At 42.3% G+C, this 12,560-nt stretch overlaps 1 protein-coding gene across 2 annotated transcripts in view; it reads left to right on the top strand.

Moving 5' to 3' along the window:
- LOC111265567 (uncharacterized) overlaps positions 1-12,560 on the top strand; it is a 33,572-nt gene that overhangs the window by 14,116 nt on the left and 6,896 nt on the right. For both annotated transcript variants that reach the window (XM_022842353.2, XM_022842354.2), the window contains exons 2-4: positions 6,426-6,498; positions 7,272-7,609; positions 10,841-11,009. In XM_022842353.2, the coding sequence (XP_022698088.1) occupies positions 6,439-6,498; positions 7,272-7,609; positions 10,841-11,009 (567 nt within the window). In that variant the 5' untranslated portion in view covers positions 6,426-6,438. The remainder of the gene's footprint in view (positions 1-6,425; positions 6,499-7,271; positions 7,610-10,840; positions 11,010-12,560) is intronic.

The raw sequence follows: 12,560 nt of genomic DNA, 5'->3' as shown, positions 1-12,560 counted from the left end.
ATAAGACAAGCTTTCGTAGGGCTCTTATAACTGCCCATAAAAAAGCTTTTATAATTTAAAAACTTTTCTGTTACATACGTTGATACATTTATGTTCAAAAATACACATGATATATACTGGTCCTGAGGTACTATGTCGATCATAATATGGCATGTTATAACCGAAATATTGTCCGTACTCGTGAAATAGTGGGGCGAGGCGAACATACGGGAACATCGGGGCTTTTTAGGGGTACAGAGCGAGGCAGAGCGGTGGGGCCCAAACTGTTCGTTCGCTTTTCCCTGCGTGCGCACTCCCTCCCTCTTTTCTTCCCTCAAAAGGAGGGTTGTGCCCGCTCTCCTTCGAGACTCCCAGCTCCTTTTTCAACTCACCCCTAGGTAGCCCCAATTCGCCCCATCTGCCTCTATCTCTATTCCTTTCCCGCAGCGCCCCGACAACTCTACAACTTACATTCGTATTCTTGCCACCAGCACTAGAACGGCCAAGCGAGCGACTGAGCTACCCGTGGAAACTCGCACCAGCAGGCTCCGGTGCCGTATTGGAGTCTTTTGCTTGTGATGACGAGAAAGGTTTTGTGTGGCATTGCCGTCCTTAGAGGAACCCGAAGCTCTCGGGACCTCGAGGGTGCCCAGCGCATACAATCTGCGCATTCTGCCATTTACTTTCGCAGCGCTGCATATCGCCGTTTCAGTCGTCATGTTCTATGCATTTATACCAAGATTCCATGATCCAAAATGTAGCTTCTGTAGCCAAATTAGCGCCTTGGACAGTAATACTGATATAGCTCACGAAATAGCGTTGCATTTGGAAAAGTTATCCTAGAAATCGAACGCCACACCAAACAAACTTGTCAACCGAGTAGCGTTTTAACGTACAAGATTCTAAACCGAGTTAGCATGAAAGGAGGCATGCTTGGGGCATAATATCATAAAACATAGATTTGTCTGCCTGCTTGTAACATTTAATGGATTCTTACATACAAATTTTTCTCTGACTAAAAATATGTTAGGTTAAAGGAAGAGTAAATTTAATTATGCCCCGTATAGTGCCACCATTAAAGGTATGCCTTGATCAAACAAGTTTATAGAATTTCACGTTTGGACTACTGTACTTTGTATTCGTTAAGACTAAGACAACTTACTGTTAATTACGAAAATACTTGCCAGAACCTGAACAAGTTGAAATAAAATCCGTTGTACGATTGAGCTTTCCAAGCCGCCGGTACTCTCTTAGAGCCACTCGGTGGATTCATTGCTTCGCGCCCATCTGGGTGGCCCCACGACGACCCTAGGCTCATAGTACCCAATACCACCGTACATAATCGGGCCACGGCCTGCCCTTCTTCGCACGACGGCTTGCCCTTGCCATCGCGCAGAGAGAGCATACTCACACAACCGCTCGCCCGTTGGTCCCTTCTCCTCGCCATCCACTCCACTCACTCTATGCCTCTACCCATCCCCTGGAGCTCATGGGCCCCTACGTCGTCCTCTCTTGCCCGCCGAGCCCGGCTCGGCTGGTAGCGCGGTTCAATTTTGTGACGTCACCGTTTCCATTACTCATCCCCGCTGCCCGTTCCCAACCATACTACCCGTTTGCGCCTTTCTTACTAAGCGTACACCACTCTCTCATATCAACCACAAAACCGCGAGATCGCCAGCAACGTACGGAAAAACCACGCGATGCAGGGTAACAGGGTACCTTTTGCTACGTTAACATTCTGAAACTAATACATGTGGTAAGCAAAATACATATGGTGGGGCGCCTCTAGAGCAACTTGGAATAACTGCTTACATAGAATACGGCACGATAAGTTAGTGGAATAGCCTACTGATCTCATTGCGTAATTCCAGGAGTAGAAGCTAGAAAATGTTTCCTCTTGAAAGGATCAATAATGTTATATACTGTAATAGCTATATTCGAAAACTAGAAGGATCGTCTTTGTCATAGTCACCGGTTTTTGGTAACGTGCAATGGCGACAAATTTATCAATCAAGCGTCCGGCATTTAGGATATTTCCCATAATGCCCATTTTACTCTGGTGGAAATAGATCTAGAATCTTTATTCATGGTACCGCAAAGGTTCGTGTTTAGTCTGGCGTAATCAATTGAAGTCCTGACTTTGACTCTTTTCCATGGAAGTCTTTGACTGAAAGCTATTCATACCCTAGCAGTAAAATTGTCCTAGTCAACAACTGTAAAGAAGCACTTTCTTTGTTTGCCTATTAAACTTCTATTTAAGCAGGTCTATTTAAAAGGTAACACTTAAAGCTAAATTACTTGTACGATTAGAGTAAGGAAAGGCCACAACGTATTTTTTTTATGCGTTTTATCATTTACGTTACGATGCGTTATAGACAAGAAGCAGTATATAAGAATAGGAAGAGAATCAGCAATGGTCAACTGGACCTGCCGTGTTCGCTGTCCTTCGGCTGTTGTTCATCCTTGACCCTGTCTCGTTTTCTGTACTGTTCCCGCCGCCCCACCAGGTTGTCTGCAACCGACCGCTGACACGCCCTCCCCGCCTCCCACGGGGCCGAAAGCCGAGACCTTAGACTCGACATTCGCTCACTCGAGACAGGCGTGGCGAAGTCTCCCGCCCGCTGTTCACTCCCATGTCCGTGGGTCGTCGACTGCCCGGTGTGGTGTCTGCGCTGCCTGGCTAGGCGCTGTCGCACTCCCGGGAGCAGATATTTCCTTTGCGCCTATCTGCTACCACTAGTCAGGAACGAGAAGCTAGTACGAAAGCAGCCGACGGGAGACCGGAGTGGATAACACGAAGTAGGAACCACCTGACTTCCGCTTACCTAAAAGATGGCAGGTGGAAGAAGCAAAGTAGCTTCTCATGCGGACTATGCCGGTTTAAGTAATTTGAAGTCGATCAGTGCCATGTGTTTTGTATCTGTCTAGATCGTGTATTCTAATCAATTTTTTCTAACAGAATCTATCTGGTATTCATTTGATAAATCACAAATATCTCACCAGCAATATTGCTAGATTACATGTCCTTATTGACAATCACTGGTTGTGCCCGTTCTGGACGCTTTACACCCTGCCTTCCATACTATCCGCGAAGTCCCGCGTTGCGCAGTCACAGCCAGGCGCACCCATTCAGGCGCCCAACAGGATGGCCGCAGTCGCTTCACCGCAAAGAGGGTGAGAACCAAGCCGGGTCACCCCCCTTGAAACACCCTCCTTGGTTAGAGAGCGCATGAGCCACACACGGTAGTACATCTTCTAGCCCTATAGACCTAGAAGGGCTTTGGGAAGATGAGGCACGCGAGACACGGCTGTGTACATATAGTCATAGTAAGTTTTGCCGCCCTGCAGCAGGATTGCATTTAACACATTTTTGCAATCGATCACATTGCTTTACCGCATCTTTGATCACCATTGAGCGCTGAGGACATCCTGCGCAGCAAATTTGATACAACACTCTGCATAACCAAAAAAATGAACGGTGAAGTGAAGATCTGGTAAATTGATTGAAAGCTTAATGAAGGTCTTCTACACACTTGCCGTTAATCAATTCTGTACAGTTATAATAGGCCAAAATGGTGGGGCTGCCCTTATGTGTTTATCATTAAGCAAAATATAGTATAAGTTTTCCTTTTTAACTGCAATGGCTACGCTGTAGCTGTAACCTGAAAGTGATGTTTTGAAAGTTCCTTGTGCATTTGTGAGGTATCAGCTACACTTACAAAATGGTTATGTACAGTTTCATCAAAGAGTAAGCAGATATTAGGCATTGCGGGAATGTCGACTAGAGCACCAGGCCGTCTTTTTAACAATTAGGATGCTCTGTGTTTGCAAATCTGTGACACCGTTGAAATGTTATTCTGTGCTGGAATGTCACTAGTCTAGATAAATAAAGACTTGCTAATATAATTGCAACATGTTTACGGATGTTATGTGTCGGCACTCAATATGGTTTCCTCAAACACGGGCCACGATGAACGAAAAAGTCATACAAGAGGTGGTTCTTTACTTTAGGTCTCTACCCTTGCGGATAGTTCCGCACAGGGTTTGCATCGAAGCAGTGGCAGTGAAGCCAAGAGAGAAAGAGACTTGTGGGCTTGTAGATGGGACTTGCACCACACAGGGAACAAGTGCGTATGGCCTAAGGTTTGTTTTACGCGCAGTGCAGGCTACGAATACCTTGCTTTTATAGACAGCATCTGTAGCGTAAGTTGTATCGTTGAAATTATAAATGAACATGCGAGCTTCAACTGAAGAATGTTTACTCGATCTTGATGACCAATGTGACGATTGCTACTTTAACTATATTGCTCTCATGACCTTAGAATACCTAAACAACTACGGCCTCGGTGACAGCTTCCTCAATCCGTCGTGCGATCCGTAAGATGCTCGGAAGCTGTCTGTGTCCTCTTTACGAAGGCGTGCTCGACCTCAGCCTAGGCGGTACTTGGGTTGGGTGCGGGTGTTCATCGCCTGCTTCTCCCTCCTTGTTCCGACCTTGCCCCCAATTAGGGACGAGACGTTATCGCCGCTTCTCACCCCAGTACGGTCGCGCTTCTCACCCCACGAGCCCGCAGCGGGCTTCAGGAGGCTCCCGCCTCTCGGCTGAAACGCAGCTCGACACCCGCCCGCTTCTCCCGCTGTCTCGTCTAGTTCCCGCACTGCGATGGCCGCTTGGAGCGGGTGGTTGCCACAAAGGCGATCCGTGCTCCACCGCTTCCTCGCCTGCCTGCTCCGCTCTGTTCCATCTCTTCCTCCCGCGCCTCTCTCGCCACATCGCCGCCTCGGCTCAGCAGTGCGGCTTTCGGCCCGTCCGCCGCTTGCTCGGCTGCTGCTACCCAACCGCACTCCTCCCGCGCGGTGACTCCCGCTGCTGTCTGCTTTCCCGTCGTCTTCGTGCCGCCTCGCACCCCGCACTTGGGAGTAGCGGCGCACGTCTCTCTTCCTCTCGCTTCCTTCCCGCTTCGGTACCGCTTCGCCCGCTAGCGCTAGCACTTGCTTGCTGCCTGCCAGTCGGCAATCCCAATCCCGGTGGCTCTCAGCTAGCAGCCAGTGAGCATAGCCCCTATCTCCCCTTCCCCACGTTGCCTTCACTGTACAACACTCGGCTCACACGCACTCTCTCTCATACACCGCTGCACACTCACCGACTGTACGCTACTCCGTTTCTGGCCTCGCTGCTGGCCTCAGTTTCCGTCCGGGACTCGGATCTCGCCTTCTTGCGTGTGCACTTACGTCGCCTATCTCTGAGGCGCTGTGAAACAAGCGATGCGTATAGAGAAGCTATTCTAGGGGAGTAGGGGCCATATATATGCGGGGTCCTTCCCTTCTCCACTGCGGCCAATCCCTCTGTACTCCTTGGCCAGTGGTTGGAAAGGGGAAAAGGAAAAAGGGGTCATGTGGGAACCGACCTCCTCTATCGATTCGGAACGCAATTTTGGCCCCCAGCCGAGTCGCTTTTTCGGCGCAGCAGCGAACGGTCTTTCGGTTTGTGGGCCCCCTCTTCTCTCAGTTCCCTTCAGTCCAAAAGGAACAGTGAAGAGGCCTTTGGCCTGGCGTATACACGGATGTTGGGTATCTTGGCTAGTAGAAGCTGTCGTAGTACGCAATGGCAATGACACATGCATTTGTCCTCGTTTCCATCCCCCTTTAGAACTGAAGTATTTTAACGTTCTTTCTACTGGTATAAAATGACAGTTTGTACAGTCGTATGCTAGTGATCTTAGAAGCAAACTCCGATTAATCTATTGCTTCGACCAACGGGTTAATTGAGTTCGAGCAAAATGGGTCCCAGAGCATATTTTGTTAGATGAGTAATATCGGTAGAGTATGAAAAACAGTGATTGGAGTTCCCATACTCAGCCGTTACTTTCTTTTATTTTCTTACGAAATACGTAAAAAGTTTATCGTGCCATTATTTCTACTATCCGGATAGAGCTCTGGATTTCCTTTGTAATGTTAAATCTTTTTCAATAAAAAATACTGGATCCTTCAAAAAGATAAGGATACTTATAGCAGATGGGACTATAAGAGCGTGAGCGGTACGAAACGATAGCGTTGAAATTTAGAACGGCACTGTGGTACAGTCAAGAACGAGAGCGAGGAGGCGCCGTTTGGAATTGGAGCTTTTCTAATGAGCTGAAGTCCTATAGGATACGGGGAGCGGAGAGGGCCAAATGAACCCAAGTGCCATCCCGAGTCTCCCGCCCGCTAAAGTTCCAGGATACAAGAACAGCCTTAAGACTTAAGGAGCTAGCTTGATGTAGAAAACGCATATCTCATGAAATAGAAAGAAGATGACTATGTCGGACTGCTTTACAATAGATGTGCTACAGTTTGGGTTATATTTATTAGTTAACAACAAAGCGGTTCTTGGGAAATAAATTTTACTGAGAACCTAATGTCGTACTCTAAATAAATATTTCGTGCATGTTGTTGATCTATTTCAGCTCCAAGTCAAAGATGGACCCGCCGCAAATTCCATGGACAACTTTTGCCGATGGCCAACAAACGCTTAATCTCGTAAGTTTTTTTTATTTATAAATATTGTTGGTTTGTGGCAAAAAGATAGTCATAAAAATTGATTTTGGCTGACGCATTGTTAACTACATTTAGGTGAGTTTGTCTGCATATTTGTTGGTAGGCAATAATAATAATAATTACTACAAAGTAGCTGGCACGTTACTATAGATGTTGGTTTTTGGTCTAGTTTTTGTTTTTAACAAAAAACTAGGTATCTAAACTTTGACCCCTCCGCTTTTAAATGTCATCCTCGTTTTTTATTTTACAGTGTATTAAAAACGTGATCGTTGTAGAACAAGAGATGTAATTCAGAAATTGCTTAACTTAGGTTGTCTAGAAACGTTAAACCCAGAATAAGCGTCTAGTGAAAAAAAAATACGAAGTAAACATACCATTCAAACTAATATTGCGAACAAACTACTCATTAGCATTAATCCCCCTGCATGTGCGATTTCTTTTGACACACTGCACAAGATTTAACGTTTAATGCCACCACAACTCTTGCACTACAAGCCTTACACGGAAACACTTACAAAGACCGAGCAACGACAGCTTTCAGTTTGATTGAATATCCTTAAGAACTTCAATGTTACCAAAGAGAAGTTTTTATGAATGTTTTTACTATTTTTCTATCCTCTATTGTAACGTAGCTCATAAATAGTTACCAAAAAGTGCTCTATTGCATTACGTTGTAACAACGCCTCGTTGTCCCCATAGTGAAAAAATTTTTCTCGTATAATCCGTAACGATGTCCCTTTTCTCTGAACTTTTAGTCTACAGCGGCAGCTGCGGCGGCATCGCAATTCTCTTATATGCAGGACTACATCACGTCTGGCGGACCAGGGTTCAATTCGTTTCAGGGTCTCCACGGAAGCTATCCGTCTCTGGCAGGCGCGAGTGCAACGGGCGATAGTGCATCAACAACTCCTGCTAGCACCAGTTCTGTATCTCCAGGCACCATTGCTATCGGTAGTCTTAACTCAGCGTTAGGCTTAGCGGCAAATGTGGCCGCTGCAGGCCAGAAAACTCCAGCTGCACAGAGCAATGGTGGAAACAAGGCACAAAAGTCGCAAAGAAAGCGTAAGAAGAAGGATCCGAACGAGCCGCAGAAGTAAGTGTTCCGTCTGACTATTGGATTTTGCGAATTTTCGGTGGACCTTAGGTATATCAATTAAATCTTACGGGTTTTGAAACAGAAGCTTCATTGCAAGGGTAGCTATATTTATAATCTAGATAGTGAACGAAATAATCAAATTCACTGATATGCAGAATATAAAATGGGCATTCAAAGCTAATTCGCTTCATATAATGGAATACGAGCATGCGGTCATTTTGGTATGGTAATTGCTGCCTCAAGGCATCATTTATCTTTATTGTGCATAAGGTGAAAAGGCTGCGACCTACATATGAATAGTCGTACCACTTTTTGTGCTGGTCGTAAAATAAAGAGTAAGAATAAAATGGTCGTAAAAATAAGAAGAAAAGAAAGAAAAGTTGTAACATTGATTGACTAAATTACCCATTTGGAAAAATAAATTTTCATAGATTCGTTTTCACATATTTAATGGGTAAGAAAAAGGAGCAAAATTAGGAGCGTCGTCTTTATCACACCATGTGTTGAATGCTCGAAATTCTTAATAAAAAAAGAAAAAGCGCCATAATAAATAATCAACACTTTAATATTGGGCCGTATAAGAAGGCAATCACTAGATAATTAACAAAATTTCAACAACATTTCATACTTAGTTTCCTGTGATACCACGATCAGTAAAAAAACACAATAGTAATTCATGTTGACTCTTTTGTTCCAAAGCTATTTTATGTTGCGAACTAATTCTGGAACTTTGTCAATACTGGCTGTGTAAGCCATTCTAAGTGTTCTTTTTATTATGGATACCTACAATGCAATTAAGTATAGACGCGTCGAGTGAATAAAATGCTTCAAAGACCAACTCAAGTATCCCGTAAATTTATTGCTAGACAAGCGATGTGCTGGTTTTTTTTTTGTATTTTATTTTTGCCGCACGGCACAGGAGAGTGTGCATACTAAAACAGTGTGTGATCTTCTCGTTGACATTCATTATGTACGCTAAACCCTGGTTTAAAATCTGTACATGAGTGATGCACAGGAACCTAATTTTTTAGAGCGCGAAATCGACTTATTTAAAAAACAACTACGCTTGAAAACTATGAAGTTAAACCTTATAGAATTACTTCGGACAATGTTTGCACGTTTAAGCATCTATTAGAGCACGATGCTCGCGTCTATATAGAGCGCCAAATATAACAACGGAAATTATTTTTATTTTTGACTGTAAAACCGGTAGCCTCTGACTTGCTTCTGGATGGCTTGCTTTTCTACTTTATACCAGGGGATCTTGAACAACATTTTCTTCGGGATGCACGTTTTGTCTCCACGTCCTGGACTAACAAAGTTGAACCAGGTCTTCCCTTTCACTTACGATGCACTGTAAGAAACTGTTGCTGATAAAGAAAGATACTACTGTTTCTCATACATTACTCATGGCCAGACAGCATGCCATATGAAATTTTAAAAGAAAATAGTGCGCTCAATAGGTTAATAACGGCATGCTGCGTTTCAATAACCATTAAACCTGAAGTAAGGTTTGAACGTAATTTTGAACTAAGAGAGGCGATGAAAGGCGCACGAGTGTATTTATTGTGATACGTTGATTCAGTACAGATGTGAAGTTTATCTGATTTATGACCGTGGTAGTAGATGTTCAACTTATCCGACTTCTCTGATCCTATTTAGTCTAAATACAGTATTGAATTTAAACAGTCTCCAGTATTCCTACTTATCTGTCGTTGCAAGTAGTTTAAAGTAACCTTACTCAACCGTTTACCTATAGCTTATAGTCAATAATAAACAACAGGCGTTTATTTACTACGGCTAGAAACGACGATGTATTCCTTTGTATTCTGACATCTTTAAACAGAAACACATTTATCAAAATGGCACTGTAAGAGCAATTTTAAATCTATAACAAGATTAGTGCGTTAACTGCAAAGCGTTTTGTAAACCCAGGTGCTTGAACTAAAACTGCGTGTACTTGTTCGCTCCTGTATATGCCGTCTTCATTATGAATTTTCTTTTTTCTTCGATTATTTTTTTATAAGGCGACAAAGCTTTGCACACTTTGCTGCTAAACACATAAAAGACACCGAAGGTTTGTTAGAGAGAGAAAGAAAACGTTGTGCAATGGGTAATACCACAATAACGTTTGGACATGAATGCCGCGCATTGCGTTTCATGCTATTTACTATGGAACTATCACAAAATCACCTTAGTTAACGGTAATACGAGTGATTCAGGAGCTGCCATTATTCTATTTGTATGGAAGCAAAGTGCGCCCACACTTTCAAAATCTCTTTTTGCCTACTTTACATTTAGACTATTAACGTATTTATCCATTTCTTACTTATGACCCACACTAAGCGTTATATATTTCGGTATCCTTGTCTGGATCATGTGATCTCGTAGCAAGTGTACAACACTCTTACGTAAATTATCGTGTACTTGGATTACAATAGAGTAGTTACGAAAGCGCTGTTAGGACACTAATGTGCTCCAAAAATTCCAAACCTTTTTCGGGGGAAAACCTCATATTCTTCTCATGTGGGGCCTTCTAATGAGGTTTATAAAATCAACTTCAAATCCAGTTTTGCCTATTGGATAAAGGTGAAAAAACCAACCCAACCGTTTTTACGTCTACGTATTTTATTAGTTTTTTTTTGGTTTAGCTGTCCAAACATCGATTTCCTTCCAGTCTACATTAGAGTCAACTATAGGAATGTTTTGTGCTATTTTTAGTATAAAACCGATTTTATTGTTTATTAATGTTTCTTCTAATCAAGCACGTTTGTCATATCATAAAATTATCAAAGCTGCTTGTAACACAAGTACACACATACTTTAAATCAATTAAAGACATATTTATTCATGATATTGGTAAAGCAGTTAGGTTAAGCTTCCGCATTAGTAGAGCATATCTAGTGTAGTTGCATTTTACATACATATATACAGTCTATTAACTCGCCTTAGAACATAGAAGTGGAACAATACTTACCGTAGTTTTGCATAAGCAGTACGAAGTGACACCCAGTTTTTACCTTCAAGGATAACAGCCTTCCAGCATGTTATTTATGTCCACGATATTGTTCAAAATCGTAATCAATATCGTAGCAATCAATATCTACACTTCCATGCTATCCTCGATTGTTACAACCTGTTCCGTGTTCGTAATACTGCAGCTAAACTGAATCTACTACTAGATCTGTCTGTTAGCGTTCTGCATTTTTATTTTTCATATTGTTTCAGACCGGTTTCTGCTTACGCCTTGTTCTTCCGGGATACCCAATCCCACATAAAAAGCCAGAATCCAAACGCTACATTCGGTCAGATTTCGAAAATTGTCGCCGGAATGTGGGATCAACTTGATGCTGAACGCAAAGAAGTCTACAAGAAGAAGACCGAAGCCGCTAAAAAGGTGCGTTCATATATCAACTTTTGTTTGTACATTTTTAAGTCTTTCGATGAATTGCCGAATACAGAAAAATTCTGCGAAAAAATATTATGAACCAATCCTAATGCAGTTCGTAGCGTAGCTTCTTAATAATGTGTTTGTAAGAGAGAAGTAAAGGGACGGACAAATATAAGGATTCCGTACACGTGCCCAGAGTTCAACGTGTATTGGATTAATTCATAACAAATATTATGATATTTTATACTTAGTTAACGGATACTTCCTCTTACAAAAGAAAAATCTGCTTTATCCTCTTCTTAATTTCAACTGAGGTTACTTAAAGTCCTAGATTTCTTGTGTTGTTTGAGATCAACGGCGTCAAATTAAATTACTAAAGTATTTCTTGGTGCGGGATAGAACTATTGCTGAGTTTTTGAGATATATTTGATGTACGTTTTTATCGCGCACTTGAAAGCATCCATGCCCTGATATACAGTAGGATTTACGTCGTCTATCAATAGGTCAGATATGCAATTCTAAGCGAAAAGGTACAAATCATTTATTCGATACGATTTTTTGTTCTCGTAGTAAAAAATCATAAATGCTGCCACTTAATTGTTAATATGCGAGTGCAGATGCCCTCACTTGTCATAAAAATGAGAAAAAGTGAAGTGTGTAGCATAAAAGCACTCACAACAGTCGTACTCTAAAGAATAGGATTAGTGTTTTTGTACAGTATGCTCCAATTGTTCGTATTTCGAAATCTCAAATCATTTATCCTTATGTCGCAAAACTTATTTGTCTCTATATTTTCTAAGAACACGATGAAATCAGCTTGTTTTTTGCCCCAGTAAAATCGTTTGTGTGAATTTGTACAATGCGTACGATGTTCCTCGCAATTTCGTATTGTTTGGTACAAAAAAGAGCATTATATCATGGGTTATTAAACTTAACTACACAGCTCCTGTTTGTCAAATAATTTCTATTGGTATTATTTATTTCAGCCGGGAGCCTGTAACAGTCGCGAGTACTTCTCTACAAAACTTAGCGGTGACTGCCACAGGCTCCTAGTTAAAACAGCACAAAAAGTACACGATCTTGTGAAAGTTTAAACGGTCACCCTTATTTTCATTCAGGTGTTCCAATCGTTAGGGTTCTGTAAGCTACTAGTAGATTTCATCCTATACAGTTTTGGCTTCCCAATAACCGGAGTGTTGTTGATCCAGTGCCATCACCATTGTCAAGATTGGTACGTTCAAATGCACATTTCAATCGCTTCAACCCGATTTTACTGGTACACCAGTAAATAAGTCGTTTAAAGGCCTCTAGAAGGAAAACGACGAGATGGTGAAAACAAAGTAGTTTATTTTCATAGGAATTCTCAATTTTGTGCGTGTGAATTCGAGCTGACTCTTCCTAATCCTTATATATAGATAAATGTTCGGAAGCACTGTCTGTATATTGCTTCAACGTCCGTCAGTAGAGGTGTTGCTGGACCTGTCTGGTACAACGTGGTGCAACATGAAGTAATGCATGGTTAAACTTGTTATACATCTTATTAAAATCCCTCCTCCT

Source organism: Varroa jacobsoni, unplaced genomic scaffold (genome assembly GCF_002532875.2).
Source record: "Varroa jacobsoni isolate VJ856 unplaced genomic scaffold, vjacob_1.0 scaffold_986, whole genome shotgun sequence".
Taxonomy (NCBI): domain Eukaryota; kingdom Metazoa; phylum Arthropoda; class Arachnida; order Mesostigmata; family Varroidae; genus Varroa; species Varroa jacobsoni.
This window is presented reverse-complemented; position numbering and strand designations above follow the sequence as displayed.